Source organism: Antrostomus carolinensis, unplaced genomic scaffold (assembly GCF_000700745.2).
Source record: "Antrostomus carolinensis isolate BGI_N321 unplaced genomic scaffold, ASM70074v2 scaffold12068, whole genome shotgun sequence".
In the NCBI taxonomy this organism is placed as follows: Eukaryota; Metazoa; Chordata; class Aves; order Caprimulgiformes; family Caprimulgidae; genus Antrostomus; species Antrostomus carolinensis.
In genome coordinates, this window is record NW_010330948.1 from 62,969 (window position 1) to 85,777 (window position 22,809).

The 22,809-nt window shown below is 35.1% G+C and overlaps 1 protein-coding gene across 1 annotated transcript in view; it reads right to left on the minus strand.

Moving 5' to 3' along the window:
* LOC104528917 (neurobeachin-like) overlaps positions 1 to 22,809 on the minus strand; it is a gene marked incomplete at both ends in the record, with an annotated part of 163,664 nt that overhangs the window by 55,098 nt on the left and 85,757 nt on the right. The window contains 3 exon segments of the mRNA XM_029086247.1: positions 6,541 to 6,707; positions 10,343 to 10,451; positions 22,262 to 22,326. Of these exon segments, the coding sequence (XP_028942080.1) occupies positions 6,541 to 6,707; positions 10,343 to 10,451; positions 22,262 to 22,326 (341 nt within the window).

Here is a 22,809-nt window from a genome sequence, read left to right on the forward strand (position 1 = left end):
CACTGGAAAACACTACCTCTTTCCAAAGAAACTATTTTCTTCAGAGGTTTCTTGTAGTGGTGGGAAAAAAATCCATAGTGAACAGTACCACAGTTCAAAACAACTGAGTAACTTTGCACAAATACAGAACTGAATAAATCTCACATAAGCAAACTGTGCACTCACTCATACAGCCCATCTCTGGTTACTCAATAGTCCTTTCTTGGCAGGTATCTCTATACTGCAAATATGCTGCTGCATCTATCTTCCTATTATTAGAAAATGATACAGAATTCCTCTATCCCCCTTTTTCCATCATGCTTGTCATTATGCTTTCCATCAAAGCAATTCTAGCAACAACTCCTTCAAACAGTCTCTGCCTCCCACCACAGTGGCAAGCAATCAGGGAGGGAGAAAGGAAGAGGGTACACAATGGGTAGGAGATGTAATATAATGGGTGCAGAGGAGAAGGAGCAGTACAAAGTTGAAAGCATAGGAAGAAAGGTTAGAAGGGGACTGAAATAGTAAAATACTACAAAAAAGTGATCAGAGTAGAAAAGTAGTCTCACTCATATTTATGTTTAAAATCTGCTACAGAAGGATGACTAATACTGGACCTCAAATATGAATAATCCTGAAACATTTGTTGATCTCAAGGTATTTCAAGTAGTGCAGTTAAGTAAAAACAACAGAAGACAGAAATGCATCTTCTTAATGTTTTGTTCTAATGAAATCATCTCAGAACTACTTATTCTGAACTTGTAATCAGGATAGCTAATGAATGAGCTGAAAAGTGTGCAGGTACCATTAGATCAATCTGGATGGATCTGTTCTGCAAAGAAAAATAGATTCCACCAATTCCAGGAACATAGAAAATTCATAGTTCTTACAGAATATGTTGAAAACTGCAGAACCTTAACAGGCCCTCTAACAACAGGCATGTAAACCACACTGCTGGATCCAGTAGACAGGACCTGATCCTACATCTTTTCCACTGTTCTAAAGCTTCCTTTGTAATTTATGCCTAGCAGTTAAAATGAGCCAGAAATAAATGAATAGCTAAATCAGATAAAGCTGATTTGCAATGAGGGACAGGCCAGGTTCTGTGTCTCTCTGAACTCTTCAAGACAGCAGCTAGTATAGCGATGGAGTCAGAGCAAGCCAAAGGCTGGCTGTAAGGGGAACTCCTTACTAAATTCCTGTGTTCTGGTTTCCCTTGCTGTAAACTGGAAACATTTGGTTTAGAAGCAGTGTCATCCTAGAATCAACTTATTCAACTGTAAAGCCCCATAAGCTAAGAAAAGGGGATCTCTCCTCTTTCTGCTCTCCCCCCTGGCCCCCAGCAGAACCCAGTCTCTGCAGAAGCACATGCTACAGTGAGAGGCAGAACTAGCTGTCTGGCAAGAAACTTTCTTTCCAGCCTGTCTCCCCAGACGAATTTGGTCTTCACTACAGAATGAGTTTGACAGCTCTGCCCTCCACCATGAATGATTAATTTGTTATGGGTGTCTAGTTTAACCAAAGATGGATTTGAACAGAAAAAGCCCTTGTATACTTGCTATTTGGTAAAGCTGCTTTAATATAGGTGGAACCTCCTTCATCAAATCACAGAAAGCAAGAGAACCCAGTCTCATTTTTAAATGTAATTTTTCTCATGATAGCAATCCTCCTGTGTATATCAAAACTGGTAATATGAAAATACCTATGACAAGTATTTTATATTTAGATTTAGAACACAATCTGGAACTCAGAAATCTCTGTATTGCCCTAGATTGCCTTAAACCTATAGAAACTGAGAGGCAGAGCTATATATACAGTATTATTGAATAACAGTTTTTGAAAAGTTGAGGTACTTGATTAAACTAAGAAGCTGAAATAAGAGAATACTCCAAACAAACATGGTAATAGATTATGGCCCAAAACACAGGCATGCATATGGCCAATAAGGAATTTAAATTGTGTGTACAGACAGGTTTCACTAAACTTTTTTTTTTTTAATTTATTTTTAAGAAAGATGTGTACAGGGAGAGAAGCAGATGGGGAGGAAGAGGAGCACCATATGAAGCTGACAGAGAAGACAGAAGGAAGCATATGTTGTGACATGAAGACTATAACCCTGAAAACAGCTAAGGGTAAGTGCTGGCTTAAAGAAGCTTTGAGCGCTAAGCTATGAAACACTCTGTTTGATTCTTCCTGAGTTCAAGGAAATAGGATGTTGCAGGTTCACGCTGAATAAGTGGCAATGCATCAAAGAAATAACCAATTCATCAATTTCTCATCTGAATGGGAAAAACCTGCAGAATTCTAATTTTGGTATAACACTGAAATTTAAAAAGGGAAAACAGTATGTTTAGGGTAAGCTATTACAAGATACTTAAAAGTATCAGATTGCCAACATGAGGAATAGAGAATTAGTTTGGTTTAAGGGCACAAACAGGATTTATAACAAACTAATGAGATTTATTTTGAAATCCATTATTTTTTGTCTGAGATATGTAGGAGGAAAGAAGATGATTCAACAATTTCCTTTTGTTGTAGAGGAGCTGATGCTCATACCTGCATGAAATCAAGCAAAAGAACTTGGTTTTCACTTTAAGAGGTGAAGGGAGAATATTTATGAAGGGGGAAAGAAGTTAACACTGATAAGCAATACAAAATATTTTTTTTTCAAAACTGTTATTTACCATTTCTAGACAGAAGGACATGAAAGAGTAAAGAGGTTCTCAGACCAACTCAAACTGTACTGACTGATTAATGTACAACAGAGAGGTTGTACAATGTTATTGTGTTTGCAGGCATTTATTCAAGTGGTGGAGCACTTGCATATAATTAAATTCTTCTTCATATCTTAATAGCTAATTAAGAAGTTAATTGAAATGTAAGTCACCTAATTCAGCTATCTTTATGTAACTATAAACTAACTTAGAGTTAACAAGTTTCATATGGTATTTTGTTGACTCACACCATTCAAATTCATTCTTGTTTCTTCAGATACGTTGAGAAGAGTTTATGATAATCTATTTAAAATTTATAATTTACAAATACTATAGAATTTAATTTATCAGACCTCTTGTTTTTCCTCCTAGTGCTAAGTTTCTATGTTTCTTAATAGTCTCTTCGTTTATTAATGAACAAAGAGTAAACTTTGTGGCACCTACAGATTAAGCACAGTAAATGCTTTTTGTTGCTTTTTGCAAAAACAGCATATGCAGACAAAAAAGATGGAGGGGCTTACAAGCTCATCGTGTTGAACTGCAAACACAAGGAAAAAAATTGTCTACAGCTGGGTCATATTTCATGAAATGAGACCTTAATATTTCATAACATGAGCACCTATGTTAAAGAACCTATGTTAAAGAAAATTTTTCTTTACCTTGCAGAGAGATAAACAAAACCACATATATATGTACTGTATGCTACAATTATGAGTAAAGCAGTAGCTGTAGATTGTGTATATGATAAAGAATTGAAGATTCAAGAATCATACTCTTCCCCCCACAAATAGTTTCTCACCTATCTTACCCATTTTGGATGTCAAAAGGCATTGCTATTGCCCAGGTATTGATCATGCAGAGGCAGTTGCCTATTTCTTCCTCTGTCCCTCCTGGGCCTGAGAACAATTTCCCTAATTCACTGTTTCAACAAAGAGTCTCCGGTGCAAGAGATGGACAGGACACCAGCAGTGTGCCTTCAAAACTAGGAACACTCTGCCCAAAAGAAATGGTGGTCACTACAGAGGTCTGGAGTGTCAACCTATTTTTGTTTGTTTGTTTGTTTGTTTGTTTGTATTCTTAAGTAACTCTGTGTTCCAGTCAGATTGTAGCTCCCGGGATAGAGAGAAATCACAGTTTATAAAGAACTCGCTAATGTTGTAACTGTTGGTCAGGAATTAAAAAGGGAGACTTGAGGCCTGTTGTAACTCCTGTTGGCCAAGATCAGAAGCATGTACAGTTTTAAAACCCACCCCAATTTGCATCATATAGAGTATTGGAGGAATTACCTAATTAACAACAGGTTTTGCCTTTTGTGTCTAAGCAGTTTAATGAGACCCCTCTCTACTTCCCGCACTTGAAGCCTTTTAAATCTGCCCACTGAGAACCAGTGGCCTTGGTTCTTCACAAGGCTCAGAGGCTCTCCCAATGGGCCTTCCCCTGACCTGCTGCCACCCTAGGCTCTTCCATTCACAGTCCACTAGATCTCCTGACAGAAGGTGCACTCGTGTGGTGGATGGCACAGCTGCCACAGCACACATGGTGACACCTCCAGTGCAAGGCCATTTTCCTCCTGATTGGCTCCTGCAAATGGGGGACCTTCTTGGAGACCTTGTGCTGTTGCCCCCCCTTCTCCAGGTTAAGCCGCACCCTGCAGCTAAAATACAACCAGGTGAACAGCTGCACCTAACACAGAGAGTGCCAAAATGGGAAAGCAGTACTGAAAGTAATTGAGAAGCAGGCACATCAGGGAAGTGGCATGACAGGAATAAAATAAGAGTTGCTTTTGCTTGGTGTAAGAAATTTGATAGGTTTGTCACAGGTGTCAAGCTGCTTCATGGCCCATCAAAAACTATCATAGACTGAAGAGCAAAAAAAGCTGCAGCAGTGGTCTGTTGTCATTTAGGATGCCATCAACAACCCAAGAGAGGAAAGTTATCTGGCCCAAAGAAGAGACGGTCTCCTGAAAAAGTTAGTGACCGGGAACTGACATAAGCCTGTAAAGTGTCTGCAACCATGCACGAACTTAAGCAACAATATTATTATTCAACAATTCAAAGACATTAAAAGGACTGAAAATTGCACTTATATTCATCAAGCTCAAGTCCCCAGATAGACAGTTTTAAGCCTCAACTAGAGATAATGAAAGTGTCCATTATGGACTAAGGTTGTTTTGAATTAATCATATCACAATCTTCTACATGTCCTTTTTGTGATTTCCACCAGCAGGTCTCTGGCATTAGACTACAGAGTTTTCGTAAGACTGAATTTCTACACTTTCTACCACCTTAAAAATAAATACACCTCTATCATCACTCAGGTAATAGTGATTTCTTTCAAAGATATAAGGGTGATGAATGTGAAAAATCACATTTTTTTAAAACCGTATAACTGCAAAAACCAACCAGACAGTATGACAAAAAGAATGAACAGTATATGTGGTATTTATTAAACACTATTACTGATGTGTCAAATTTATTATTTGACAACTTTTCCAATAAGCTTAAGCTTAAGCCCTAGGTATGTATTCAAGCTACATTCAAATAGATTTTTTGAAAGAAAATATTTATCTAGAGAAAAGTTTTTGTATTAGTCTAACAGTCTCAACTAGATTTTTACTGAAAAGGTTTTTCAGAGCTGAAATGGGACTTTCTGATCTGTTCTGCCTGACTCAGAGCAGACTTAAACAGGATTTAAGTAGAAAATTAAACTATAAAAATTTAGATATTTGGAAGCAAAATTTCCTTGATTTCTCTTGTTTGAGCTGCTTCACTTTGAATAAATAATCAAATATGTGGCTAAAATGCACAAACAAGAGAGAGACTTGGCATTCTTTAGTTTTGCAGACAGGGCACTCACATGGCAGACCCAGGTTCAAGACCTTGCTCTGAACAAAGGAAAAGAGCAATTTGAGATCAAGTCTTCCACATGAGGGTCAGCACCTTAGCGACTGGCTATTTTTGTGACTCAGAAGAGCAAGGCTCTGTTTTTTTTGTGTGGTATACGAAAATGTTTAATTTCACCTCTATGTTGAATAGAATGCACTTTTAAAAACAGTATTCATCACAGCTCTGATTAAAACCTCAAATACTGTGTTATCACTTGAATACAGTAAGAATTATATATTTTGGATCATGCTTTTTATCTTATTATTTCTTAACAGGAGTACCTGTAGAATTGAGCTGCACTTTGGCAATGTTCAGCTTTGCACCTGAAACATTTAAGTACAATATGTTTTGCTTTAAGCATACAGAGTCTGACTGTGCATGGCTGTGATTACTGTTTTGTTGTAGGATAGTTAAGATTTACCAGTGGATTTTACCAGTTCGTTACTTGCACAGAAAGATCTCTAAACAGAAGAAAGCATTAGACAGTGACTCAAGTGACCTCGTTCTGCTAGTTATTCTAACACTGACTTACGCTATAATGTTAGACAAGTCATTTTGACTCTCTCTTCTTTATTTCAGGCTTCCTCTGTCAACATCTACATGTAAATCTCTACATCTCTCAATATCTCATTTAGAACATTTCACTCAGATTCTAATACTGGTAAGAAGCTCAAAACCTACTTATATACTAACAGTAAAATTGCATTATAATCAACAAATACCCATTACAATTTGTTTAAAATATGGTAAAATATTATGTTTGCAGTCCATAAAGGAGTTTGATCTGTGAATCTTTAGTAAAGAGGACCTCACAAGAACCAGTTGAACAAAAGACCAACCAAGAAAATATATTTTAGCAAAACTAGCTCATAATACATTTGTATTTCAGTTACACAATGACTGCTTTTCTTAAAGTTTGAAAGTAATATTTAAAATTAACACATTTTACATTTGCAGCTTACCTGTGAGAAACAGCTCCCCAGGCACCATGCTTATTTGTTAGTATGTTGAGTATCTTCTGTTTCAGCTGATTGGCTGTAACATGATCTCGATGCTTAGCAGCGCTGATAAGATGATCACACATCTTCTCCTCCTCTCTTCTGTCAGCAGCATACTGAGCACACTGCGACTAGGAATGAAAGTACATCTACTTCATAAAAGATAGGGTTTTTAGAATCGCCTTAAAATTATTATTTACTAAAACTTTAAATATGGCAAGAATTCATTAAAATACTTCTAAGAGGAATAGAACACATCATTCAATTGAAATGGTTCTACTGCTATATATTATACATGAAAAAGCACTCAGTTAGAACAGCTAAAAATTGAAATATCAAGGGTAAAGACAACAGAATTGCAATTAAAAACATTTAGCTATACCTCTCTGTCTGTATATGTGTAACCATCGATACGCCTTAAAAGCTGGTCTTTATTTGTAAAAGTTTAATGTGTTCTCAGGTATAGAATACAGGTATAACACACATAGCATAATATACAGGAAAAAAAAATGTGTACACCAGTTATGATTTTTGAATTGCAATAAAACCTACAATCAAAAAGCCACTTGATAATTTTATTATTACGGATGCTAAATAGAAGCTCCTTTAAATATGAAATTAAGGAGTATATTTTCTATCTCATACCACAACATGAAAATTTTTCATAACATACTATCACTTCTAAAAAATCTTAATGGTTAAAAATTGCTTATCTTTTAATCTGAAAAAGACCTAATGTTTTCATCATGTTTCCTTTAAGAGACAACTACCTCTAAAATAAATGCTGTGGTTATTGACCTTCATGTAAATTTGTTTCTAAATCTGTCAAAAATCTATAGTGTATTTTAGTTCTGATAAATCCTTTCTTTATGTCTAATGAGTACAGTATAATTTTTCCTCTTCAGTCAAAATCATGTTAAGTTCAAATTCAATTTATCCTAGTAAAGATCCTTTCAAAATGTCTAAACAAAGAAAATGTAGCCATACCAATTAAAATAAATCCATTATAAGTATCATTTTCTAGTTATAAATTACAAAGTCTATACTCTTCTCAAAGCAGTTAATTTTAAAATCACCTTTTAAGAGACATTTTTGCATGCACAGTTACTGTGCAACTTTTTAGAATGCTTAACCAACACTCAGTGCTGTAACACAGTGCTAAATAGAATCCTATTTTCTAGTATTCAAACAGGCAATTAAAATTAACTTAGCCTCATACTAAATTGTAGTTTATTGTTCATATTTCTGCACACTACCTTTTTAGTACAGATCATATTAGCCTTCAGTAACATTTTAAGAGTGGTCTTTTCACTGTGTTACAGATATTTCAAGTAATCTATCTGGAAAAGAACAATCCTTACACTAATTCATAAAGGGTTAATTCATTTTTCAATTTATCTTCTTGTACAGAGAAGCACCAATTAGTACAATGATCTGCCTTAGTAATGAGGTTAATATTTCACCAGCTCATTGGACAGTAAAATTAAATTTTCATTTTTCTTCCTGAACAATTACAAAGGTTAACAAAATGAAAGTTAACTGTGAAGCATCCATTCTGGGAGGAATTTCCCTGGCCCTGACTGCAACTGGAGTCACAGGATAAAATTTAGATGCTGGTCTATGGCCTTCCTACTACGCAGGCTGGGCCAAATAATTTCACCCATAATGATTCAATTAAAGTTTAAAAGGTAAAAATAAAATACATACTCACTTCTCTGGCTGAGGGCAATGATTAACATGTACTAAAAGCCAGAACATATACTAATACAGCTTATTAAAACAAAATGACAGATTTACAATTATGCAACAGAAAACTACCAGAAATCTCTTTGTCCTTACTACTTTCAAGTAGGATGAATAATAAAATGTTCAGTTATATACCTACCATTATTAAAGACAATATATAAAACATTCTTTCAGACTTTAACCATCGCCTTATTTAAGTACATCTGAGTTTTGTATTTAACACAGGCTACATTTCATAATTTTCTTTTATGACTTGCAGATTTTATCTTACTTATCTAAAATGTGTAGCTGAGGTTTTTCATGTGACAAATATAATGAAAATTTTCATATATGAAAAATGTGTTGGTTTCTTTACCAGACAATAAGACTGACTTAAGGCTATTCCTTTAGGGAATTTAGTTAATATTCTAAATCCTATTTGCCAACAGAAGCTGGAAGATAATTGAATATTCTCATTTTGTCTAGAGTTCTGACAGATCTTATACCTCAATGTATTCTTCAAAGAGCAGATAACTCAATCTTCTGTTGTCATCTTAGGTTACTGCATGATGCTCTGATAAATATCAAATGTTATTTATTGTTGAGGCAATATGAAACTTCACTCTGGCACACACTTAATTGTAAATGTGATTTTATCTATGTTCAAAATATCCAGTATATGCTTGCTGATAAAGTTGTTGCAATCCCATATGACAAGTGTCTGCTGTCTGCTCTGACAAAATGAACTAAAGGTTATGTGAATTCAAAATGACAACAGATATCTCTGTATGTCACACTTTTCAGCTAGGTCAAGGAGCACAATAACTAGTACATCAAAGTGCATGTTTAAGAGAGCTGTTTCAAGGAGATAAAAACCTCATCAAAACTAAGATTACTGGATCCTATTTCTAGCCACCAAGTGCTTGTTGATATTTTCTGACAGATTAATAAATTGATACAGCTATTTATTATCATCCATACTAAGTCCATCTATCTTAATTGTAATGTTAGGTCACTTAAGCATTAAAAGGTGGAAATGTATATTTGTGCATGTATACTTACATATACACAAATGTGTGCAAGCACAGGCAGGTTTGGAAATCATAAAAAACAGTGATGCAAAAATGTTGTATAAAACACCATAAAAATGCAAAATATGTTTGATAGTCATGTCAAAAATGAAATTTTAACTTTATTCCATCACTTTTGTATGAATTTTTTTTTAATAGGAACAAATTAATCCTGAAGAATTAACAAAAAACCTGTTAAACTTAATATTTTAAAAACAGTTTTTTTGTATATTTGTATCATTTTTAAACAATGTAATTTAAATTGCATACTGCAACAGTCATTCATTAAAAAAAAGCAATTGAATGCTGACTTCTTTTAGGAATAAGAATTATAGATGTTAAAGAGTTAGGGAAGTCAACTGCTCTGTCACCTCTTACTAAATTTTAAACACTCTTACTGTCAATAGTCAATGATTCCTAACTAGCAAGAAATATATGCAATATCGTATTTCAATATATAATTTATAGCAAGTAAATGTTCTAAAGAGATCCGAAATGCAAAATGTTCTAACAAAACTACCTTAAAATACTAAGCCTGTTTAAGAAAAAAATTATATTTCTTATAGTTTGTGAAGTGCCTTAAGTGTATTAATTGCTTTTCATTTTTACTGAACTCATATCTACTATTGAGAAAATCCAACAAATATAATTACTAATGTGATTTGCATTACTATTTGTAATAAATCAGAAAAGTTCTTTGCGAACCTAAGGGTCTGCCATATCAGTTTAGATATTCTGACTAAGGGATTTCTTCAAGCTGTAAATATTTTCATGAATTTCACCGAGGAGATGAGAAATTAAACCCATTCCTTGTGTTTGACATTTACCAAAGCTTTTAAAAACTAGTTTTGAAATGCCTTCAATGTAAATTTATTTCTTGAAAGAAAAAAGTCTTTATTGTATGGAGTTACAATCTAGGTGACAACTGAGTGAAAACAGAGAAGCAGAAATGCACCAACTCTCAGGCTTACCTCAAACTCAGCATGCTTGTGGACATCTTCAGCTCTTTGTCTGTTCAAAATAAATTCTGCTTCATTTGCGACACGCACTATATGGTCTTTCATTGCATGACACAATAATCTAAAATAAGAACAACTAAAATCAACCTTTGTATTTGATGTACTTCAAATAAGCTATTTCAGCAGATTTGCTTAAAGTGGAAAAAATTTAAACTAATGAAATGACTGTAATGCAGCTGACAAACTAATTGACGTGAAAAAATTAATTTTATCCAAAATTTTCTACATTTGTGAAAGAACAAACAAATCATTTATATGAAAAAGCTTGCTATTTACTATCAAAGAGAAAAGTTTTTATGGAAGTACTATATATGGAGTATGTTTTTAACAGCAGTTCCAATATGAATATGAATTTTGTACTATCATTTAAAAAAATCTAGACAGCCACTTAAAATCTTATTGATACCGTTATATCATTAAATATAAATATTCCAATTCAAAGTCTTAAAAAAATCATGAGATTACAGAAGATTTTAAATTCTGTTACAATTGCAGAATAATATAAATATCTCATATGGTTTTCAAACACTGGAGTGAAAAGTGCATTATGTTTCTAAGCTTTCATGGCATCAGAACTAGACAAACCTTACTTAAAAAGAAGGAAAAAAAAAAGATTAAGATTGGACTGAGACTGAAGATGTCAATAAGACATCTTAAATTAAGACTCATGTAAAGACCACTAAATACTACAAGATGCATAATAAAATTGCAGCATAAGCAATGGTGTATTGCTGATATCTTATTGGGCAGGAAGAATGGAAGCAACTACTTTCTTGTCCCTACAGCCCGTATCTAAGGTTGCACATTCTATTAGAAATTGCTTTGCTCTTCTTATCAGCAGACAGGAAATATCTTTCAGGATGCAAAGATCTGGCAGGTCTGTTTAGGATCAGGAAGAACTGCTTCTCTTTGTGTCCAACTGGTACATGATCTAGGATTTTCCTTCTTGCAGTATCAGGGAAACACACTTAATTTCAGAGATTCTGATATCAAGAATGTTAAATTCTAGCAAATTCCACCCCAAGGTTGGTATCTGGTGCTTAGAAGCCCAACAAATGAAAGTCATGATTATTAGAAATGAAACTCATGGTTACTAGACCTTACACCTATGGGAGATGGAAAGATCTGAACTCCATTCTTGCCTCATCTACACCATATGTGAAGGAAGAAAATAACTTACTCTGAGCTAATGTTTAATATTGGTGTGTGGCGTGGGAAGACATAAACGTTGGGGCCTCTGTTTAGAGATAAAGACAAACAAGCTTGGATCAAGGTTTCACAGTGGATAGTCACGCTTCTATTAAGTCTTTTTATTGTGTCTAACCCTTTGCTGTTCTGAAAAGCAAAAAGTTTTTGGCAAACTATAAGCTGAAAGACTAAACTTGCCTCTATTGTAGTCTTCAAAATTTAGCTTCACTTTTAACTATGCCCTGCTGAAAGATATGCTTTAGTATTTTACTACTGTTAAGTTTTCAGATTTTTATTGTTAAGAAGTACGTGTAGAACTACCCTCAGATATTAATTAGGAGTGAGCATTCATGACTTTAACAAGCTTCCCTAAAATGAAAAAATACTAGAAGTGTTCAACATCTCAAATCAAATTTTGCATCACAGGTCTTCCTGAGCTTTTCCATATGATATTAATGATCTGAAAGCAACTAGCTAGGATTTCAAAACTGAAATTTCAGTTTTCAACTGTCTACTAGCTGTACCTCCCTTCCTGAATGAATAAACTATTGAATAAATAGAGCACAATGCAAATTCAGTATCTTTGACTCAGCTACGGTCCAGCCAGGATTCCTAGTTACAAATGGCTTTAAGTGAAATTGATAGGTTTCTTAAACGTGTTTTGCCTCCAAGAATTTGGTGAGAAAAGATTGAGACTAACTTCAATCCACTACATTTATTATTTGGGACATCTGGGCATAGTTTTTATGCCTTAAAAAATAATTAAGCTGCCTCTGTTTATGAGCAAATATAAATATATAACATCTTCATCTTAGTCATATTTATCTGCAGTAAGAAGTGTTCACACTCTCTGTGCCCATTTATGCACTAAAACACCTACAAGGGACTTCACATGGATTCCCAGAGAATGCTAATTTCTTCAGCCAATGCTCAGGAAAAAGGTATTAAAAAAACCCCCCAAACAACAAAGTACATGCCAAAACAAAAAAAAATAGCCAGCTAACTCTGAATTTCTAATTCATACAGCAAAACTAACTGGGTTATATCAGATGAATGTGCATGCTAATGTCATCATCCTTTGAATACTTATCAATTTATCTAAATCTTTATTAATTTGATCACACGCGTGGCACAAGATTAAAAAAAAAAAAGAAACCTCAGATTTTTCTGGCATGAAAAAAAGTGCTTACAACTATCTTTTGGATTCTCATAGAAAAAAAAAAAAAAATAGAAATTATTCAGAAAGGATCCCAAACCCAGAAAAATCTCACACTCAGTAGTATCAAAGGCTGCTAATACATCAAAAAAATCTCCCTTCACATGCTGCCAATAAGAGAACAAGGACCTCTAGGTCAGCAAATTCACTCCTTCACTGCAACACGCAGCTACATCACACAAACTCCTTAATAAACTGTTTTTAGTTTAAGAAAAGCATTTTTATGAAATCTAGCTCATGAAATGTGTTTTCAGTTTATGAAAATGTGATCGAGTTGCTTTTTTCCACCACAGCTTTGGAAGGTCCTCTGAAGGTTAAAACCCTTGTACTTTCTAATCCAAATGTATTCTTCATCAGTCTTTACTGTTTCATTTTTTACAAATGTTGCCCTTAGGTTTACACTATTCTTCTTCCTCCTGTTGACCTTCTGATATTCCATCTATCCCCATTTTACTAGGCTAAGTAAATGAGGTCTCTGACTTTTTTATGGCAAAACGGTTGGTAAAAGAGATTGCCTTTTGTTTTTTAACTACTTTCCTACATTGATTTTACCTTTCCTGCAAGTGCATAGCAAAAACTGACAGCAGTATTCTAGACAAGTTCTAGTCACTATTTACATAGCAACATTAATGTTGCCTTATTTCAATGGAAATACCTTTTCTGATGCAATTCTAGAATTGCATTTTCTTTTTTCTTAGCCCTATATTCTGTGATTTTGCAAAAGAAAATTTCAGTGATGGATTGGTCTTTTACCTTCTCAGACATTTCCACAAGATGAACCAACAGTTTCTAGCATATATTCTCAAGAACATGAACTCTGTGTACCATTACGTTATAAAATATTTATGTAACATACTACATGGTATAATGTTTATATTAATGCAGGTTTGAAACCCACCCAATATATCCTGATGGATATGTCAGTCATCTGCCCAGCTATGTTTCACATCCACAGATTTTTATAGAACACTCCCTTTTGGGCAAATATCTATCCTCTCTATCTTTCCCAATCCATCATCCTGTACTGGAGTGGCCAATCCAAGCAAGGAGCTTGAGGCACAAAATGCATACATACTTGCTAAACAGAGGGAAGATCTGAAATTTGAGACCAGTACCTTTGGAAAAAAACCCCAACATGTTCCTTAGTGAGATTTCCTTATCACTGACAACTGAACATTTGTGGTGACTCAATTATACCCACTGTTCTCATTCATCCTTTTAAGTCCTCATCCCACCTTAGCAAGCACCATGCTCAAAGGAACCAGTAGATAAATTGATGATGAGACAGTGATGAATCAGGCCTTCTGGTCATACTTACTAATTGCTACACAAGTAGTCTTCCCAATGGACTAAGGAGCTGTATGAAAAGTGTCACCACAGGCTTGCTGTACTTTTAATACTGTTGTCCAGTAATTAATGATTTAATAAATAAAAAAAATACATTGACCTAGAATAGTGTCTGGCTTTATCCTGTGTGACCATTTCTTCAGCTGTGGCACTGAAACTCCTGCCAGAATTGAAGCCAAGTGTGTTGCTGTGTCTTTCTCCAGCTGAGCTGATCTCAACCAGGAACTGATGACCAGCAAAAATCTTATCCTCTTTGAGCAGAAATTCTTACTGCATGAAGGTAGAGACTAAACACTGACATTGTAACTTATAGTTTCTCTTTACCAAGATAAGCTTGATTTTTACTAATGCCCACAAATTTATGAACCACAGTTAGAGTTCCCTTACTAAGAAATAGATTTTATTTATTATTAGACTGAATCAAAGGACTTTCACTAAGGAATCCACCAACAAAGCAGTCTGAAATTACTTGTGGCTCAAATTCTCGTATACTTCTATGGGGAAATAAGCTTTCTGTACAGATAGCTGTGAAGTTTCCAGCTGAACATATGGAAAATGGAAGTAAAAACTAGAATTAAGATATGCTGGTACTTCAAAATGAACATGACAGAGCTTAAGTATCTGTAGGAATATGAGTAAATGGTAGGCTCTCCTTTACCTAGAAATCAAAGAGTCCCATACTTATGAGTGAAAGCAGGCTGGGTGAAAGTATATCTCAGGACATGCCACTTCATAAATATGAGTTATTTGTGAATGTTCAGGACTAAGTATGAAGTTATTTTAAATACGTGTGGCTTGCTTTCCTGAATTCTGTCCTCAGCAAGGTTACTTTAGAAGTCCAGAATGCTTACAGGTTAAAGGAAGTTGTGAAAAAATATGTGTAATCCATCAGAAGCCCCTGTTTTTCAGACACTGAGGCTTAAAAAGGCTGGAATGTGGAATTCTACATACCAGTAATTCATTTAGGTAAATAGCCAGAGCCTGGGAGATTTTTTTTTTTTTTTTTTTTTTTTTAGAGTTTTGGAAATATAGAAGGTAATAAGACAATACCCAAACTGTCTAGGAAACATGTAAAAAACATAAAATGTTTGCAACACACTTAGATGTGGATTGAGATAGGACTATTTGTACATCTATCAAAACTAAAGGATGAAAACTCATATCTCACTAACTATTCTAAACTGACTTTGCTATCCTGCAGTCAGTTTTTCCTAGTAATAATCTCACACGGAGTGCAAGAGGGCTCATAGCTGTTATGCTGCTAGATAAAACAATTGTGCTTATGTTACCCAAACTCTCTTTCATTCAAGATAAACTAAAAAAGCAGATCATTCCCAAGCAGCAATTTTCAAAACAGATTACAAAATGAACATTTGTTATATTTTAGCTAAGGTCTTGCTTCCTCTACTCATTCCTGAAGTTCTGCCAACTCACATGTCCAGGAAAACAGATGTTTCTCTGACTTACTTTCATCAGATGCCCATAGCTTAATTTTTCCAAGAAGCAGCCTGGAAATATGCCACTTCTTGACCAAACACAGTTGTTTTGACAATTATTACTCTTAATGGCATTCATTAGAAATGAAACTTGTTGCATTTGGTACCCTTAACAGCATTCATAAACTGGTCTAACTTGAAGAGTTCTACAAGATGCAGTACTGCTGTAAATACTATGAAAGTAAATTGCTATAAACTTTAGAAGGTAATTTCTAATACAGGGGTCTAGTTTCTAGTAGAAAGGCAATGATGAAGAATTTACTAGAGAATAGTTTGAAAATCCAGCATGCAAAGACCAGCTACTGGACTACAACGTGAGGATATTGGCAAGATAAACTTCATTAAGTTAATGTTTCAGAAATGCCATAGAAGCTGTAACAGACTCAGTGGAACTCATAGTTGAATACAAATAATCTATTCAACTCCTCATAAAGATTTTCTATTTAGCATAAGAATTTTCTACATCAAGAGGAATCCATCTCTTTGAAATAGGCACCATCCAGCAAACATCCAAGACCAGCAGTTACAACTGAGATGGTCTGCATCTCAGAATCAGCCTCCCCTTTGAGATATGACAGGACCAGGCAAGGCCAGAAGGTACCTCAAAACCTCTAATGGATTTAAGAACTGGGGCAGTACTGACCCTAGAAGTACATAGATGATTACCATAACAATGTACACTTTGTCTAACACAAACTATTAGTCTGGAGGTAGGGTAAGGACAGTTATAGTAAAGACTATGAGACTACAAAAAAACACATCTAACAGAGAGCTGAAGCTTATGCCTCAGGTGGAGCAGAAATACAGGCCTTCATTTTCCAGTTTTACAGAAGTATCTATAGCAGGAATAATCTACTGATGGAAGATTACATTTAGGATTAATTTCCATAAAACAGCCACTCACAGTTCATAAAGGATTCCTCTAATCAGAAGTTACACTTGGTGAGGGTGACAATACAGCAACAGAATTTGGTTACATGCGTCAAAGACAGAATAATCAAACACCTTTTTTTCTTATTTATATATTGTATCTGAGTGCTACTGCTTCCCCAGTGCTATTTTCTGCCTGGATTTGCATATATTGGATTTTGCATATCAGACTGGAATCCTTTGCAAGTGTCCTGGTAGTTTTCAGCTACATAATATCCATGACATCTTAAGACCAAGTATCTTGCATTCCTGGATGATTCAGGTGAGCTCCCCATTCTGACCTCAAGGTTCCTGTGATTGACATAATTGTCAAGACAGAAACAAGGAATGGCATCATTTTTCCATCCTTCTTGGACCCAACTACTAAATGAGTTCTTCAGGGGGTATCTAGGGATGCAATTGTAAATGCATGCCATAAATCAAATATGGCAAATGGCATCATAGATATACCTTTTAACACAGGGCCTGAACATTTAAGTATTGCAGACAGTGAATAATGACTGTGAACTCATTTACCACAAACCAAACATATTACAACTGCCAAATAGTAACGGAGGATGTCCAAGAGAAAATTTGCTGCAGTTACCCAACAATCTTAGTTGAGGTAACATGGAAAGAATGTAAGTCTTTATTAGCCTCCTTTCAGGATTTAATCAGCAATTCATCTAAATTTAAACAAACACAAATTTCCCGTCTATTTAAACATTCTGCTGCTCTTTCCAGGAAATTAGTGAAACTTCTCAATGAAATAAAGTTTAAAAGAAAAGGCCTCCTGTGAATTTTAAGTATGATTGGAGGTGCAGGTATGTGGATATGCAAAAGTATATATTTTCATGGCTAAAGGAAGGAAGCATATTTAGGTAGAAATGAAATTACAGAAACAAAGCTTACAATTTTAAATCTGAGATGAAATACAGTCTCATGTTTCCTCAAATTTATATTATGGTCAGATTACTCCTGCTATTTAAAATGAGGAAATTCTGTAAAAAATAAAGGAAATTATCTTAAATGAAAGGATAAGGTCATCTCTTTAAAGAGGTGAGTGTTGTGAAAACGTAAAGAGGGAAGGAAATGGAAGATGAGGATAGTAATCCAATTCTGAGAATCTAATAGATAATGATCTGTAACATTCCTCTCTTAAGGAGGGTAGATCCCTTAGATACTTCACTTGTCAAAGGTATCAGGGTATAGTACAACCAATTAACCAGAACCTTTGGAGTCCCGTTATGTAGCCTGTTTTCTACATATTTTGTTGTCCATACATTCAGAATTTAGCGTTCTAACTCCAATACATGAGTATTGTGGGAAACAGTGCGGAAACCTTGCCAACATCAAGGTAAATTATGTTCAATGCTCTCCCCGTGTCCACAAATCTAGTTGTTTTTTCATAGAAGACAGAGAGATTGGTCAGGGATGGTTTAGCTTTTGTAAACCCATATTGACTGTTCTCAATTTCTTTCACACTGTTAGAAATGTGTTTCAAAAGGACTTGCTACATGATTTTCCAAGCAACAGAAAAAAAGCTGACCAGCTTATAGTTCTCTGGCTTTTGTGGACTAAAGAAGATGGGTGCAACATATGCCTTTCTCTAGGCACCTGTGACCTGCTCCTTGACCTTTCAGAGATAATAGTGATCAGCCTTGCAAGGACTTTCACTACTACCAGATATACTCCATCAGGTATTATGGACTTGTATGGGACAAGTTGTCTCAAGGAATCCTTGACTCAATCCTCATCTACTGCTGGCACTTCCCCTCACTGAACCCCTTCACTAAAGACAGAGGCTTTGAGAAACCTTGGTGAAGACTAAGGCAAGTAAGGCATTGAGCATCTCAGTCTCATCTGTCAGTAAATCACCTATGCCATTCAGCAACAGGCCACATTTTCCTCAGTCAACTTTTTACTACTAATGAAGTGGCAGAAGCTCTTGTTGCCCTTGATATCTCTTCCAAGTCTCATTTCCAGTTGAGCATTGGCCTTCCTAACAACATTCCTTACATGCTCAAGGAATATTTCTAAATTCCTTCTTCCTAACCTGCTTCTACTTCCACCTCCTGTGTACTCTCTTTTTACATCAGAGCTCTACTATAATTTCCTTGGTTAGCCAAACCAGTCTCTTGATACATCTACTTTTTTTCCTGTTCTTGCATTTGGATGATGCTGTACTTAAAGGCCTACCACCTTTCCAGAGCACCCTTGACCTCTACATCTGCCTACCATGGGATCTTACCTATCAGTTTCCTGATAGTTCTCCATCCTAAAATCCCTCAGGGGATTGAACTCCACTATTTCATGTTAACTACAGCCAAAGATGTCATTAATTACTATATTCAAAACCAATTCTTGCTTGTTAGTGAATAGCAGATCCAGCTGTGCCACACAGGTCCATCCTATATCAAGAAGTTATCCACAGCACTCTCCAGAAATCTTCTTGACTGCATGCATCTCACCTCGTTGCACTTTCAGAGGATGACAGGAAGGTTAAAGATCCCCATGAGAACTACTGTTTGTGATCCAGATGCTTCCTCAAATTGTTTAAAGAAGGCTTCTTCCTTTCCCTCACCCTGAAAGAGCAGTCTATAACAAACTCTCACCATGATGTCACCCTTACTGGAGTTTCCTGTCACCCTGTCCTGCAAGTTATCAACCAGACTGTCATCCATCCTACTGAAGAGCTCCACACATCCAAGCTGCTCATTCACAGAGAAGACAACACTCCCTTCTTGCTTTCTCTGCATAACTTTCCTGAGGAACTTATGTCTGTCCCTCATTGCACTTCTGTCATGCAGTGCAAGCTGTCCCACCAAATCTTTCATTCCATTGATGTAATATTTTCATGACTGCACGTGGAGTAATTTCTAGTGCTACTTTCCCATGTTGTATGCCTTTGTGTACATACTTACTTGAGGCGGGTGCTCCTATCTTATCTCTTGTTCTTGTCACCCGGCACCCTTTTCTTTTGACCTCATCCATCACCACCCCATTTAAAAGTGGGTTGTAGCCTCCCTCCCACATAATTCCTAAAGACCTCTTTTCATGTCTGCTTTTACAGCCAACATTACAGCTCTTAATTTAAGAAGCCTATTTATGTCTATACCCTAATGTAAATCTGAAAACCTAATTAAGCTGCTATCAGTGAAGCTCTTGACATGTGTGATACCCTCAACATCACATATTCATAGTATGAGACAGATTAAAGAATCATGAAGTTCAAGATCATAACCAGGATGTCTCTAAATCTTTCAGGCCTATTATAGACAGTTATTCTACACTTCCAAATTAAATATCTTTGCATATGTTTTTCTTGGAAGTATTAATTTAAATCTCTAGTCAGATCCTCTTGTTATACTAAAAGCTGTTATAACAGTCCCTATTTTTAGAAAGCTATATCAGAGTGTTTGTACACCGAATTCTACAAATGTTTGTCACTCAAACTTTCCAAGAAAAATCAGAAACATAGTAAATCAATGTATTTAAAATGAAAATGCACTTTATTAAAGTGACAAGAATATAGATGCTATTTTTTTAACTACAACTACACTGAAATATTTAAGAATACTTCTAATAATGTCAAAGATCAGAAAAGCACTGGAATTACTTTAAACAGAAACAACAAAAGTACTCAGAAAGTCACCTTGTGGCATCCATATTTTAAAACAGATAGACTTCCAACTGAAGATATTAAACTATGATCCTCTGTATTACATCTAAACCTTTTCCTCCATGCTCAAAAGAAAAAGCTTTCTCAAAACTTTTGATTTATTACCCAGATCTCTCAAAATCTTACCCAGAAAGTCCTTCAAAATATTATTAGTCTTCATTTTGCTTTTAATAATTTAAAATTCAATCATTATTGCACAGCGATTATATGCAATTTTACATCCCATTAACCCTGCTTTGTTTTAATTATAAAGATCCTTTGTTAGATTCCTTTAAATGATCCAGTTTATAATTTCAGGTTATCCTAGGGAGCACTTTAATTCAGCTGCACATTCATCAACTGTTTATGTCCTGTTAATTGTTGACAACTGCACAATTGCATTCTCTAGCTATGATTGATGAATTGCATTCACAAGTTTAGCTATTAAGCAGAATAAATATTTATAACAATTTCCAGTTAAAGGATTGTTATCTTTATACCCAAAAGGGTAAATTAAAAACAAATGGGCTGATTGCAAAGAAGTGTGTTCTAGGAATGCACACTCACTTGTTCTAAAACACCCTTCAAAAAGTATATGGAGGAACATGTGTCTAAGGGCAGTTTAATTAGACATTCCTTTGACTGGATTTAAGCAGTTTTGTTTTGAAAAGTTATTGTTAGAGGGGAGTAGAGGGTCAACTAATATCCAAATACCTGACCACTAAAAACATGCAGATGTAGGATTTGTTCAGAATAAGCATTTTATCAATAGTAAGCATGCTATTGATATCTGAACTAGCCTGGCTGAGAAAATAAAAAAAAAATATCAAGATGAGAATGTATATCCCCATCCAAGAACAGAAGCTTACTATAATTATTCAAGTCTATTACTATGTAATATTTATTGTATAACGTCCAGTACATGACCCACTCAGGTGAGTCCTATTATGGCATAAACTCATATGGCCACTTTACAGTAAAAAGTATTTCCAATAAAATTACTACATTTCCAACTGCTATATAGCGGTGTAACTTTGGTGTGCAGAGGGAATCTAAGAAAATTTACATCAACCAAAAATTGGGTAATAAGATACATTCTGATGTTTTCTAGATAATCATATTCCTATATTCTTATACTTTGATGTTTTCTGAACTTAATTTTAAATGAATGAATGATTTAACCATTGAAATATCAGCTAGACAAAAAATATCCTATCATAAAGAAAAGATTTGATACTTTACTTTGGTAATGGTATGCCATTGGTGAGAGAAAGAAACCACACATAAAATGACATCTCTTCCACAGACATATTGCTCCATTTTTTATTTTTTTTTTTAGCTGCACATATCGAGACATCTAGATTCAAATGGATTTAATGTTCTGGCCAATACGAGTCACAGACATTACTCAAGTGGCTCTGTTTGTCTTTGGCATTCCACTACCAGGAAAGCCAAAGAGTCCCCCTTTGCTACCTGCTTGTTGGCTGGAAGTACTGACAAACATTGCACAGAGTAGAAGATAGATACAGCATTAAAATTACTTGAGGACTGATAATAAAGTATCTTAACAATTTGCAAAAGCAAGGCAGCTCTTATAATGTCCTAGGTGTTTTATAGGACTCAAATTAGAACAGAAACTCTAGATAAATAAACTCTACATCCTCATGAAATAATAGCACAGAGAAATGCATCTGTACAATGAATGCTGTGCTCCTCAAACAGATGGAGCAGCAGATGGGTTTTACATATTGGGCTCCCTGGACTGTCTGGGTAAAATGACCTTGCTGCTCTGGAAAATGGCGGTTGAAGTTTCAAATAAACACAAACCTATATACAGTTCACAGCAGCTCTATTTCCTTCTGTCAATAAACAATTTTTTTCATAATTTACACATTTTGAAATTAAATATTTACTATATAAAGTATTTATACAATAGATCCCTTAATTAAAAGGGCCTATTCACAATCTTTTTGAAACAGATGGTGAGGAAGTATTATCACCCAATGGAATAAATGCAAAATGACTACTTGTTCAAAAGCTTTAAAATTAATTACCTTCCTTCATTGATGAGCTCAATAAATGCAAGTCCTGCATTCTTCTGAATAGAATTTTGCCATTCCTAAGAAGATAAAATATAACATGATCAACACTCAAGGATTTTAAACCACATTTCTGAAGCTGACCCTGATGACTTCCTAAGGAGCTTGAATTTAGGCTGAACTTCTTACTTTAATAATTTTTTATTATTATTATTTTTTAAAGAAGAATGACCTGATCGATTAAACACTGTAATTCATTCTGATTTTCAGATAAGTTTTAGGGGGTCATGTTTTCTGTTTCACCCTTGAGCAAGCTTTAGTTTCGTTGTCTAGACAATATGAAAGTACATCTAGTTTCTCCAATTCATACAGTTGGCCAATGAACGTAAGTGCAATAAAGTACTGCAGCAGGAGTTTCTTCACATTGCTTCACTGTTACACCTTGTACATTTTATCATATAGGGCAGGCAATAATCTGTGTACCACCCACCCCTTGTTGAGTTAAATCTTTGTTTTTTTCCTATTATAAGTGAAAAAAGACCCAAAACCAACCAGTCGCTAAT